At 48.2% G+C, this 14,116-nt stretch overlaps 1 protein-coding gene across 1 annotated transcript in view; it reads left to right on the top strand.

The window, feature by feature from the left end:
- Positions 1 to 11,266, top strand: part of GALNT12 (polypeptide N-acetylgalactosaminyltransferase 12) — a 36,599-nt gene extending 25,333 nt beyond the window's left edge. Inside the window, exons 6-10 of the mRNA XM_014859715.3 lie at positions 580 to 756; positions 1,752 to 1,883; positions 5,531 to 5,644; positions 7,743 to 7,889; positions 9,753 to 11,266. Coding sequence (XP_014715201.2) covers positions 580 to 756; positions 1,752 to 1,883; positions 5,531 to 5,644; positions 7,743 to 7,889; positions 9,753 to 9,893 — 711 coding nt within the window. The 3' untranslated portion in view covers positions 9,894 to 11,266. The remainder of the gene's footprint in view (positions 1 to 579; positions 757 to 1,751; positions 1,884 to 5,530; positions 5,645 to 7,742; positions 7,890 to 9,752) is intronic.
- The last annotated feature ends 2,850 nt before the right edge of the window (positions 11,267 to 14,116 follow it).

Below are 14,116 nucleotides of genomic sequence, written 5' to 3'. Positions count from 1 at the left end.
CACCCCCACATTATAAATACCAGATGGTATCCTGGGTCGTACATCCCGGGGACTGTGGGGTGTTCATGGCTGTTGGCGCCGCAATGAAATGGCCCCGGGTGACTCGCCAGCTGAGTTTCAGGGTGGGCTTCTAATGGTCTTTCTGCCTCTTCCCTAGGTGTCAGGCTGCTCTGCCTGCCTCTAGAAGCTCTTCCTTTCCCCCTTCCAAACCTCTCTTCCTACTTGCTGCTTTCCTATCTTCTGTGGCTAGGAGACCAGGTAACAGCCTGTGTTTTACCTACAGAGTAACTGGGTTCCCAGCGAGGTCATTACGGGCACTCCTGGGAGCAAGTGCATGAGCCTCAGTGCATGGACTTTGGGGTCTTGGTTCGATGGCTTATTTGTCTTTGGGGCTGCTTTCCTGCTCTTTGACTGCATTCTGTGCTCTGTGTGTGCGAGGGAGGCGGCCTCCTGCCCTGCACAGGGCCATGGCTTGGTGGCGCTCATCTTGACTGTGCCCCGACTCCTCGCTGCAGGCTGTGTAGATCAGCCACCCGTTCCCCGCTCACCCGCACTGGTCTCTCCCCGCTCTGTGTGCAGATTTGGCAATGTGGTGGCACCCTGGAGACGCACCCGTGCTCCCACGTTGGCCACGTCTTCCCCAAGCAAGCTCCCTACTCCCGCAGCAAGGCTCTGGCCAACAGTGTGCGCGCAGCTGAAGTGTGGATGGATGGATATAAAGAGCTCTACTACCATCGCAACCCCCACGCCCGCTTGGTGAGTTCCCTGGCCCACCCGCGCTCCATCCGGCCTCATCTCAACAAAAACAGCTCATTCGGCCTCCCCACCGTCGTAGATCTGCGTCCAAAAATAGAGAGTAAATTGGGCGCTCGTGATATAAGTATGGGGAGACTTCATTCCTTCAGTTATCACAATACTATACAGTGGATTTTTGTTATTTGCAGCAGTTCTGTGTAGTCGCTGCAAACACTGAATTAGGGAATGCTAAACCATTGCTCCCGGCAGAAATACAGGCCTAGGTTCCCGCGCGCCTCTGCGTGTCCCAGGACAGGGCGCCACTTATCCTGCGTTAGCCTAACTAAGAGGGTCGCTTGGCAAGACAAGAAGGTCGGCTCCAAGACCTGTCTTCCGCCAGCTGCCTGGTGAGAATCTCTTCTGAATCTGGAAGAATGAACTTTGGGAAAATGAACAGAAATCTGAAATTTTATTCAAAGGTTTTTCGTTAACCTTACATTTTGTTAAATATTTAACTTGTCAGGTTTTCATAGTTCAACGTCACAGTGCAGGGACAGTAATACCTCGGCGCTCAGGATCGCTCTGTGGCTGCACGTTTGCCGTGCTAAATAGATGCTTGCTTTACTTAGACAGTCGGGAGGTCTTAATCATTGGCTTTGTCCGTCAAACTAAACTTCCACAAATATTGGTTACTGCCGCCTTTTGCTCTTACCATCGTAGGTGTGTATTTAGACTTTAGTATGTTGAGCACATAAAGTTTTCATCCATGATGACATCCAGAATCCTTGCATGTGTTCGAAAGTGAGCGTCAGGTATCAGCAGTGAATCAGAATGTCAAGGCACACCGTCTGGCTGGTGTGTGATGAGGTGCTCATCAGTGGCGCGTGGGTCTGGGGTCCAGCGTGGCCCCAGGATTCGGCTGTCTGATGATGGAGTGAGTGAGCGCCGGTGGAGAGAGGGGCTTTGACAGGAAGAACCGGGACCTGCAGGGCCTCACCATTCCGTTGCTTTCTCAGGAGCCCTTTGGGGATGTGACGGAGAGGAAGCAGCTCCGTGAGAAGCTCCGGTGTAAGGACTTCCGGTGGTTCCTGGAGAACGTGTATCCGGAGCTGCACGTGCCTGAGGACAGGCCTGGCTGCTTCGGGATGGTGAGCGGCGCCCGCTGGGCGGGGGCTCCTGGCCTCCGGGTCTGATCCACAAAACCCGGGCAAGAAAGGCCCCTTAGTGGGGACCGCCGGCCTCCCCGCTTTGCATCCGCTGTCCCTCCTTCTCCTCAGGAGTGTCTGGGGCTCAGGTCCAGAATGTCAGCACCGGAAGACATCTCAAAGTTGGCGAGTCTGAGCCTCCCATTTTACAGACGAGGAAACCAAGGCTCACTCGGTGTTTCTGAGTCCTGTTTTTTACTAGCAGTTTATGACTTTGCTTCAGCTCTCAGTGGCCAGACCACTTAATAATTCCCAACTCAGGGATCTGCAGAGGCGGTGGTGGGGATAGGAGAGGCCCTGCTGTTATGTCACAAAACCGAAAAGCAGTGTTTCTGGCACGAGGCCAGCTAGAATGTCCGGCGCCCTCGGCCTCTGTCAGGGGCTGCACCATCTTAGGGAGGTCTCCTTTGCTGTGTCAGGTTGATCGGAAGTGCTGGTGTTCCATTCTACAAGTCTCTGATAAAGACAAAGCAGGATATTAATGCATTAAAGTCAATTTTTCATTATGAAAATGTTCGAACATACAGAAACACAGAGAGAATGGTACAATGAACCCTGTCCCCGAGATTCTGGAATTACCAGGATTTTATCCCTCTTGCTTCCCCTCTCCTCTGCTCCACCCTCCCATGTTTTTCTCTTTTCAAGCAAGCCCTGGGCATCATGTCGTTCCACTCCTGTTCGCTTCAGCACGCATCTCAATCAAGTATGCACATCATCCTTTACATCCAGAGACCTTATCACACCTAAGCAGGTGACAGGAACATCCAACCCTGATTCAGATTCCCCCAGCTTTTCAGATTTCTCTTGGGGTAGTTTAGTTGCTGGTTCCACTCGGGATCCGGACAAGGTCCACATGTTGCGTTTGGTGGCTGCATCTTCCCTCCTAAGTCTCTTTAATCTAAGGCAGTCCTCTGCCCATTTATGTTTCCCTTTGCCCTGTCTTTAACTTGTTGCAAAGACAGCATCAGTTGTCTGGCGAGTGCCTCACCCTTGGAGTTATCCTTGTTTCTCTGTGGTGTCTGTTAAACTGTGCCTCTCTCCCCCGTGTTTCTTTAAAATGGAAGTGAGGTCTGGAGGTTTCCCTGGGGTCGGGACCTACCTTTTTGCAAGAACGCTTCATGGGTGTGTGTTCACATGGCGTCGTGGCGGGAGCGCGTAACCTCTGGTCGTCCTGCTTCTAGTGATGAGATTGATCGTGGGCACCTGGACCCCCTGGACCGTCCATTCGCAGGTGCCCTTCAACCTTCCACCTAATGGTTTTCGGAGCCGCTGCTGATCATTGCCTAGGTCCTTTATTTCAAATGGTGTTGCCAAACAATGATTTTTCTAATTCTTTCATTTCTTCCACATTTATTAGCTGAGATTCTTCTGTAAAGAACAGTCTCTTGTTAACTAGGACAATTTGGTATCCATGAAATCTAGTGTTCGTTCGAGACAGGCATAGCAAATTCCCAAGTCCTTCTCTTTGTCTATTTTCAGGCTACGAGTTGGAACTTTCGTTTCCTCCACTTGTATCCAATGGGTTGGTTTTTTATTTATTGGCCCCTTTGCCTTTTGGCTTTTCTTTTCATAAGTATCATTGGAAATCAGTGGGTTTTTATATGGCCTCTGTGCTTCAGTCAATTTATTCTGTTTTGTTTTTTACTGTTCAAACTGTCCCGTCTTTGACTAGTGGGAGTCTGTCTCTTTTAGCTTCCGTGCTCTTGACCCTGTTGGAGGGGCTGTGATAGCCTCCTTGGTTCTGGCCGTGCTCGTCTCACACTTCCTGCCATCTTCCCTGATCCTTTTTGTGGGGAGCAGACTGAGAGTCCGCAGTCTGGATGCCAGTGGTGTCCTTTGTTTCTAGACCACGCTGTCCAAGAGGAGAAAATGCTAGCCACTTATGTAATTTTAAATTTTTTAGTAGCCATATTAAAAAAAGAAACAAGTGAAGTTAATAATGTATTTTATTTAACCCGATATATCCCAGATATTATCATTTCCACAGATAGTTGATATAAAAATTAATTTATTGAGATGTTTTACATTGTTTTTTTTCATACTGAGTCTTGAAAGCTGGTGTGTATTTTACCCTTATGGCACATCTCAATTTGGACTCGTCACATTTCAGGGGCCCCTTGGGACCACGTGGGACAGCGCAGCTCTACGCTCTTTCAGTAGACAGAGAAAGGAAATCCGTATTTTTGAGAAACAAAACATGAGCTCATTTTGCTATCTCAAATTCAAATGTAATCTTACAGAATTTTTTTCTTCTTTGATATTATACTTATATTTCTTTTTTCTTACACTGAAAATCTTGGTTTCTAAAAATATTAACATAATTACTTATTTTCTTTATCTTAAAATATATTTATAATAGTGCCAAAATAATAATGCAGTCTTACCACTGACAGTGTGCTGCCGAACGAGGTGTACGATTCTTTGCAGCCCCGTGTATCTGTCTATACTTCTCTGAGTAAGTGCCGTCAAACACGCTCATTTAAAATCATTCTTTTCTCCATGTCTGTCACCAGCTTGATATAGTTAGCTAATTCATCTCAGTTTTCATCTTTAGTGGTTTCTCTTTTCTTTTTAGTGTTTCTTCAGTTTCTTTGGGGGACCTTTCTGAACGTAGGGACCTCATCTGGGGTTAAGGTCCCTTGGTGGTCAAGAGCGGGACCCACTTGGCTGGATGACAGTTGAGTCCTTCTGAATCTAAGATGCTCCGATTATTCTAAACATCTCCTGTTCCCAGGCTCCTTCATAAAGCACAGGGACCTCAAGAACCTGAGGTCTGTGCTTTATGAGCTGGGGCAGTGTGGAGTCCTTCTTTCTATATGGAACCAGGCTGGTCATGGGTGGACAAGGGCCAGGGCGGACCGGGCTTCAGGAGGAGGTACGGAGGGTTCTTTGAACTCTCCAGAAGGGATCTGGAAAGTGCTAGAGTCTTTCCCTGGAGGATTCTGGAAGGGAGGACAGAGCAAGGAGCCTCCCATGGTTTTTTGTTCTTAGAATGATTAAAGGGCTTTCGATCCAAAAGGTACCTTAGAGATGACATTAGATTAGAGAATGTTGAGTAATAGAAAGAACACAGGACTTGGAGCCTCAGGTCCTGGCTTCAAGACACAGGTGTCTGCATCCTTGTTGTATGAACTTGGACAAGTCGTTGGCTCTGTGTTATGCCATTCCTGTAGTCTAGAATGGTGGACTTATGACCTGGGGAATGACAAGTCTCTTGATTGGGGTGTCCTTTCCAGATGCATAAGAGCAGAAGCTCCATGGTACATATGCAAAATGACAACCCAGCTGTGTTTGGACTAGTGCAGCAATAAGGCTGCACTAATGAGAAATGAAGAGGTATGAGCTTTCAGGCCATAAAGAGTTAATCTCTCTGCTCCTCAGGTTTATCATCTTAAAATGGGGGTTGTGCTTCCTGCCTACAGTATAGAATGGAAAAGCAGTTTTAAAACTAGAAATATAAGGGGCTCTTACAATTCAGTCCATTTCTTGAAGCGGGCACTCCTCTCCATTTAACCTCCCTCAGAGCCTTGGCTGGAATCTGTTGTTGTGTATAAATCTGGACCAAAATGCCACCTTTATGTTTTATTTAGCTCCAGAACAAAGGACTAAAAGATTACTGCTTTGACTATAACCCTCCCAACGAAAACCAGATCACGGGACACCAGGTCACTCTGTACCTCTGCCACGGGATGGGGCAGAACCAGGTGGGTGCTGCTTCTCTGCATCTCAATGTTCTCACTGGGGGACGGCGGACGAGGAGAGGCCCAGTGCTCAAGGGGACGTTGGCCTGGGACTCTAAAGAGGGGACTGTGGAGAAATCTGTGTTTTTTAAAAAAATTAGGGGCCGGCCTGGTGGTGCAGGGGTTAAGTGTGCACATTCCACTTCAGCAGCCCATGGTTTGCCGGTTCGGATCCCGGGTGCGGACATGGCACCCCTTGACAAGCCATGCTGTGGTAGGCGTCCCACATATAAAGTGGAGGAAGATGGGCACGGATGTTAGCTCAGGGCCAGTCTTCCTCAGCAAAAAGACGAGGATTGGCAGCAGTTAGCTCAGGGCTAAGCTTCCTCAAACAAAAAAAATTTAAATATTTGATTTTTTTGTTATGAAGGCAATGTGTGCTCATCACAGAACAGTTGGAAATACAAAAAGTAGATGCAGGTGGTGAATGACTAGACCCGGAACGGCTGTTCTAATTAAGTCTTGTTTACTTCCCATCTCCTTTTACGCACAGCCTTTGGATCGTGTGTTTTAAATAGTTATCATAATATCTGTGCTTTATAGTCCGTTCTTTCCATTTACTTCACCGTCCTTTTCTTGCGTTATTAGTTGTCCTTTGATAGTTTTGTCCTAGTGGCCTCGATATTCCTCTGTGTGGCTATGTGACTGTTCAGTTAACTCATTTCCCTGCCTCTCTGTTGTTGCGATTATAAATAACCCTGCCACTAGCATCTTTGGTCAGAAAAAAAGAAAGAAAAAAACAACAGGTGTGCGTTTCAACGACTTCCTTAGAATTAGCTCTTAAATGGAGTCGCGGGTTCTGATGCGCAGTGCCACCCTGCAATGCGGGTTGAAGGCAGTTGCGTCAGCTGGCGGCCCCGGGTGGATCTGTCTGCGTTAGGAGCTGTGTTTCAGGCTTCACAGAGGAGCAGCTTCTGGAGGCTGTGAGGACCAGCGCAGGACCCCGGCCCAGAGAAGCAGGTGGACCCGCTGGGGTGGGGCCAGTGGAGGCCGCAGGAGATGAGTGAAACAGGCGTCTGAACCTCCAAAGCCTTGTGGTCCTGAGAGGTGTCAGACCCCTAGAAATGAACGGGTAGGCATTCAAGTTTTCTTCCAACCAGGAGACACCTCAGTTCCATTTGAGTATTAAACCCCCTAATGGTCAACAGTAAACTTTCGTAATTCCAACCCCTAAAACCTTAAATTATTCAAGTGTTTCAATACTTTTTAGAACAGTGCTTCTCAAAGCTGGTCCCCGACTGCTACTGTCAGCATCACCTGAGAGCTTTGAAATGCAAATTCTCAGACCCCCCATCCTTCCTGAGCCCCAGTCTCTTGTTTAACCAGCTTTCTGTGAGATTCATTTGAGAAGTGCTACTCCATGTGTCTTAAGAACAGCCACCGGTGTCAGAATCTCCTGGAAGAGAGGTGACAGGTGGCTGAGTGTCTTTTTAAAAATGTAGAAAATGTAGCTTTCTAGGCCCCACCTCAGGTGGAAGGAATCCTTATTCTCTCTGTGGGAGTGCAGCCTGCAATGTTCCCTCTCTGGAAGTGTGGCCTGGAATGGGTGTGGCCTAGGCACACTAGAGTAAGAGAACCGTTGCTCTGGAAGAACCAGCCTTCCCACTGCAGTCTTGTTGTCTGCTTGTGCACAGTGCTTTACAGTTTCCAAGGCGCTGATGTGTCCAGTATATTCGGGGGGAGGAGGAGGAAAGGACTAAGAAAAGAAGAGGAAGTGGCTGGTCAAGGTCGCGGGGAGCCCCCAAGTCCTGGCACTGGGACTGGTCCATTTTCTTTCCCGCCATTCTGCACCAGCAGCTCGGGGTTAGACACAGCGGGCGCGGGGTGACTGGGCACCAGCCCCACACCATCACATCTAACAAGCATGACCAGCACGAGAAAGGGCCCCTGCGTTCGCACTTGCTAAGCACTGCACCAGAGGTGCCCCGAGTGCTGGGGGACAGATCAGACAGGCTGGGTCACTGGCTGAGGCGAGCATGAGGGATGGCAGATCCTCATCTCGCCACTGCCCGGCTTTGCACCTCAGAGGGTAACAGATGCCCGCGGGCTGTTCCCTTTTTAGTTTTTCGAGTACACGTCCCGGAATGAAATCCGCTATAACACCCGCCAGCCGGAGGGGTGCGTGGCTGTGGACGCGGGAGCGGATATCCTCACCATGCATCTCTGCAAGGAAGTGGCCCCGGAGAATCAGAAGTTCATCCTGCAGGACGTAAGTGCGCTGTCCCTGCCTGCCCAGCTGTCGTTTGCGGGCTGCAGGGGGCGGTGTGGTCCTGGCGCGTCCCAGGGGCACGGCCGCCTGCAGGAGACCAGGAGCCTCACGGTGCCCCCGGTGGGGCGGTCCAGTCGACTCCCTTTCAGTGTTCCCATCCCCCTGACCCCTTGAGCTGCTCAGGCTGTAATAGGAAGAGGAGCTGTCTCAGACGCATTCGGAGATGAAATGGTGTTTAAACCAGTGGAACAGCCAGCGTGGAAGGACATGAGGTTAGGCGCAGGTCCAAGTCGCTCCACTTGTCTCTGCCTCATTTTTTCCAACTCTAAAATGGGGACTGCAGCAGCCTTGTCCACCTCCCGTGAGGATTAGATGTGTGGCCAGAAATATTCTTTGGAAACTGTCAGGCATCAAGAGATTAGTTGTTACCTGTGGTATAATAAGCAAGAAAACCTCTCTCTGATGGAGGTGGCTCCCATCAGAAGAGTCGTCCTGGGTTGGCCCTGGGTGTGACTTCAGCCTGAGGGGCCCCACCACGTTTGCAGTACGCCCATGGCGGGACTCATAAATCAGTCATATCCTTTGACTCACTAAAAGGCACTTGAGGGAATAAATCCAGAGAGAGTAATGCAAAAGAAAAAATTAGTTCTCTTTTCTCTCCGTGGGAAGCTGTCATCCCCAGCCTGGCCCCAGGGATGGAAAGACTCGTCTATACTGCCTATAAGTGGGTTAAGTCTAAGTCTGACTAGAAGCTGGAGTACGTCTTCCTGTAGAAAATGTTACGATTAGCAATGAAATTTGCGGCTCCCTGGAAAAGCCAGGCCCCCAGTGCTGTGCAACAGGAGGGGCATCCTGTGTGAAGCCTGGAGCCTGTGGTCCTCTGAAGGGCCCTCCCCTTCCCTCGTTCTCCAGCTGGAAGCTGTTGTAAGCCCTCAAGGAATGGGAATGCAAGATGGAAACCGTAAAATTGGTTTGAAATGTCATTAAAATTTTTTTATCTTCAGTTTCAGTGACCATTTAAGGAAAAGTAAGAATCTTTAGAAGATGGGAGGAGGGGCACTTTAATTGTTACCTTTCACTTACTCTAAAGGCAACTCGAGAGCACTTTTAATGTTTTCAGAGTTGGTATTAGTGAGATTCTTCGGCATCTTAAGTCTTTTTCCGAGGTTTCTCTTTTGCTGGAACAGGTACGTTCTGCCTGCGTGCTGCTCAGCCACGATTAAGCTCCTGGGGCGCCCGGCTCACAGGCGAGAGAGGTGAAGCAAACTCCAGGGCTGGGGCAGACTTGCTGAGTTAACTCAGCGACAGTGGGGATCGTCTGCTGGGGTTCGGCCAATGGCGCGGTTCCTGGAACCCGCTTCCTCTCGGATGGCTTGCCCCCTCACCCAGCTGCTCTGGCTGAGCGGGGGCTAAAGCCAGGTTTCCTGACGCTCCGTGTTAATATATAAGAGAAAGACATCTCCAGGCATGGAATTAGTTGACCTAAGAGAAGTGAAAGAGATTAATAAAAGACCTTTGATCCTGATTTCCCTGAAGGAAAGGAACAGAGGTAGAGAGGAGACGCAGGGTAACAGATCCCCAGAGCAGCCAGCAGGGGGCACCATCAGCCCTGGCGGTGGAGTAGGGGATTCCACAGAGAAGCCCCGGGAGAGGCAAGCACGACGCGTGTCTGTACACGCCCGGCCCTCTGTGCACGGACAGACCTGAGTTGCCTTCGCACATGCAGACACTTACCCCTCAGTAAATATTCCTGAGATGAGCAAAATAACCCTGAGCTCTTAGGGACACATTTTAAGGAAAAAGGTACCTTCTGAGGATTGCTTGTAATTCTCGTGTACATCCTGTGTCTGCTGTCTTTTGTAGGATGGTTCTTTATTTCACGTACAGTCCAAGAAGTGTGTGCAGGCCGAAAGGAAGGCCTCGGGCGACACTTTTGTCCCCCTCTTGAGAGACTGCACTGACTCGGACCATCAGAGGTGGTTCTTCAAGGAACGCATGTCGTGAAGTGTCGCCGCCCCAAGGAAGCCATGAGGGAGATTGGGGCCTGGGGACCCAGCCGAGTACGGTGACAGTGCCTCCAGAACCTGGCTGCTCTTCTTTGATAAGGAAATTGTTCTGCAGTTTGTGAAAGTGATGTTGGATTTAATGAGACTGTGAATAAGCTTTGTACTGATTTTGAAACTTTAAAATTGTTCCCAAACACCCTGCTTTCAAAGGGCAATCATAAAATGTTAACTCTTGGTTTTCAAAGACTTAAAAACCTTTAAATATTTTTCTATCAAGGTGTATACTGTCGTGCCTTTTTATTCTCCCTAGCAAGAAGGTAAATATTTTATTTTGGTATTTGCAAGAATTCCCAGGTAGGAAGATGTGTGCACGTGTGGAAATCAGACTCATCTAAGGTCCTTTGCATAAACTGATCATACGTCAAACACTGGGTTAGAATCTTCTCGGTGTAGACAGATGGACGCTAGGAACATTGTACTGATTCCTTTGAGCCGTTGAGATACTCTCGGTTCATTTAGTTAGGAATGCTTTTTGCTTATGTGTTGCTGCCATAGTCAAAACTCCAGTTCGTGTTGATGTTAGCCAAAGAGGACTGACCGAAGCTGAAATCTCCAGAGAACAGCCTGACTTAGTGAGTTAAAACAACCTCCCCCACACGGGGCGTTTCCGCAACGCCCAGCTGTGGTGCGGCTCGCTGCCTGCAGCAATTACCAGAATGACTTTGAAACATGTTTGTATCATTTTTAATTTTTATCGCACATTAGTGTCAGGGAGAAATTTAACGTTCTGTAGGAAATCCAGCTTTCAAATTTGTTCATTAATAATATTTGGTCCTTTAAATCAATGTGACATGCTGTGCTGCGGCCGCTGGAGTCTCTCTCAAGTCACTCTGATTTGTGAGCGATCCCAGGTCCACTTCTGAGGTCTTGTCAACTTGGCGAAGTCGATAAGAACGATTTTTTAAAATGTGAGAACATTGCAGATCTTTGTTTTGCAATTATCAGATATGAGAGATGAAGACACACGTGCAATTAAAAAATATCAACTCAGGTTCTATTTGCACACATTCCCCTCTCTGAGGGATCCAGTTTACCAGTGACCCAGAAAACACTTGCCTGTGCCTGGCTTGGGCCAATCTGATGTATCTTAACCACTTTGAACTTCAGTTTCTTCATCTGTAAAATGGGAATAATGAAGCCAAGGTCACGGGGTCGTTGTTAGGATTAAATAACGTAGAGCAGGTGAGGGCTTAGCTTGGGCCCTGGCATATGTATGGGTTCATTAAATTGCTATTTTCATAAATGCACTTTATAAAATGTGAAACAATAAATATCAATGGGTGTTTATTCAAAAATAAATACTAAATAATTTAGCTCTTTTCTCCTTATGGGGTTCAGCGGCTCCTCGGCAGGCAGGAATACAGTAGGACCCCTTCCAGCCCGGCTCAGTTCTCGAGAATGAGACTCACAGTGGGGCCAGGCCTCCCCCCATCGTGGTGACTGGTAAAGCGGGCGGGTCCCCCTGTGGTGGAGGTGAGTCCTGCGCTGCCCCCTCCTCCCACCCTCTCTGCCGTGTCCCTGAGCTTGTGAAGGGGTCAGCCCCTCCCAGGGGGCGGGAAGAGTCCAGGCAGACGGAAAATTAATGCCCAGCAGATCCAGACGAGTGCAGGGGGGCTGCGTGCTCCCTGGGCGCTGCCGCTGATGAGCTTTGCTTGGGAAGTTGCCTCCCTTAGTCCTGCCATCAGCTTACATGTGGTAATTTTTAGGGTGGGAAGACTAATGAAAGTAAAAATAATATTTTTCAGGGCGTCAAGGGAAATATTTTTACAGACTGGGAGGCAATTTACAGTATTTTGAAGACTGTTTCCCTTCCTGATGGGTGAGGAGTCAGCCTGGGCGAGTCCCCTGCAACTCGGTGGAAGGCGTGAGTGGCCTCGCGTCCTGGCAGGTGGGGTCAGGCGTCCTGGGGCTACCCGACTGTGGCCCGGCTGCGGCAGGCCCTTCCACCTTCCGGGACTCATTTCCTCATCGGCATAAGGGGGATGAGACTGTCCTCTGTTGATCTCTTGCCTATACTTTTATAGAGTTGCCTTCGGGATTACAGTATGCTTCCTTAACAGAACATAGTCTTCTTCAGCTTAGCACTGAGTTAATTCCAGTAAAGTTTAGCAAATTGTCACCAGTATGGCTCCATTTCCCACCCCCTCCTCTGTGCTATTATGGACATAGATATTATATCTGTGTTATAAACTCAGCAATAGAATACTAGGATTATTGCTTCAAACAGAGAAGAAAAGGAAAAATATATATATATGTACATATACATAGATACCCATATGCATTCTCTTGCATTTATACACGTACGTACCATTTCCATGCTCTTCATTACCTCCAATGACTCTGAGTAACCCTCTGGGGTCATTTTCAGTATAAGGACTTTCTTTAGTATTTTATCTAGAATAGGTCTGTTAGCAAGGAATTCTCTCAGTTTTTGTTTATTTGGGAATGTTTGTATTCTGCCTTCAATTGTCTGGAGGGTAGTTTAGCTGGATACAGAATCCTATTTGACAGGTTTCTTTTCTATCGATGCTGTGAATTGGGGGTCGCGCCACCTTCATGTCACTGCTGTTTTGAAGAGAGGTCACCCGTTAACCACATTGTCCCCTGTGTGTGAGGAGTCCTTTTTCTCTTGCTGCTTTTAGGATTCTCTCTGTCTCTGTCTTTCAGACGTGTCTGAGTGTGGTCTGCATTTATCGTACTTGGGAGCTTTTTGGAATGTCATTTAATGTTTTTAAAATCAATTTGGGAAGGTTTCAGCCATTATTTCTTTAAATATTTTTTCTACCCCTTTCTCTGTTCTTCAAATTGGATAAGTGCTTTAAGTTCAGTGTTTTTTTCTGCCATCTCAAACCTGCTATTGAAATTATTTAGTCATTTTTATTTCAGTGACTTTACTTTTCAACTCTGAACATCCATTTGGTTCTCTTTTGTAGTGTGTCTCTCTCTTGAACTTCCCCATGTATTGACTCATTGTTAGCACGTTTTCCTTAGTTCTCTGAATATAACATCCTTGCATTCTTTGGATATATTTGTAATAGCTGCTTTGAAGCCTTTGTAACTTAGCAGCTTAAAACACTGAATATGCATCCTCCAGTTTCTGTAGGTCAGAAGCTCAGGCATGGCTTGGCTGAGTTCTCTGCTCGGGGTCTCCAAGGCTGCAATCAGGATGCCGCCACCGCTGTGGTCTCCTCTGAGATGCAGGGTCCTTGTCCAAGCTCACCAGTTGTTGGCTGAATTCAGTTCTTTGGGGCCGTAGAACCGAGGACCTCAGCTCTAAAAGGCCACTCACTCCCCAGCCATGTGGCCCTCTCCAAACATGACAGTGACGCTGCTTCTTGAAGGCCAGTAGGAGAGCATCCATTGTTGATTCTTTCTGTTTTAAGGGCTCACTTGATTAGGTCAGCTCCAAGCAGGATAATCTCCCTTCTGTTAGCTTGAAAGTCAACTGATGAGGGACCTTAATTATATCCGCAAAATTCCTGCACTGGATTGATAGCCCATCATACTCATAGGTCCCGGCCACACTGGTCGGGGAGGGGTTACTCAGGGCACGAACACCAGGAGATAGGAATCTTGGGGGCATCTTAGAATTCTGTCTACCACAGCCTGCCCTCAGGCCTCCAGCAATTCGCATCCCTTCCACGTGCAAAATACATTCCCTCCCTCCCAAGACATGCATGAGTTCAAAGTCCAAAATTTCATTGTCTAAATCTAAATCTCATCTGCTGAAAGTCCAGAATCTAAGTCAGGTCCAGGTGTAGGTGAGGTTCCTCTCCATCTGTGGACTTGTGAAACCAAAGAGACCTGTGATCTGCCCGACACTCCCAACAACACACAGTGGTGGGCTGACAGAGGATAACGGTCAAAGACTCCAGCTCAAAAAAAAGAGGAAAATGAAGAGCCTAAGGAATCATGGGTCCATAATGGCTTTGAAACCCAGCTGGGCAAATGTCTGGCTCTTCTTGATTTGGTTTCAGGACCTGGGGATAATCCTCAGGAACGCTTGGCTCTGTCTTCTGGGCACTTGGTCCCACCCTCCTGGCGTCCCTCCTTTTCTATGAAAGGCGACACGTTTCCAGCTGAGTAGTTTTATCAGCCTGCTTCCTGCGGGTAGAACTTTGGGTGTCCAACAGCCTGGTTTCGTTTTGTACTTTTTCTGTC

This window comes from Equus asinus, chromosome 10 (genome assembly GCF_041296235.1).
Source record: "Equus asinus isolate D_3611 breed Donkey chromosome 10, EquAss-T2T_v2, whole genome shotgun sequence".
In the NCBI taxonomy this organism is placed as follows: Eukaryota; Metazoa; Chordata; class Mammalia; order Perissodactyla; family Equidae; genus Equus; species Equus asinus.
This window is presented reverse-complemented; position numbering and strand designations above follow the sequence as displayed.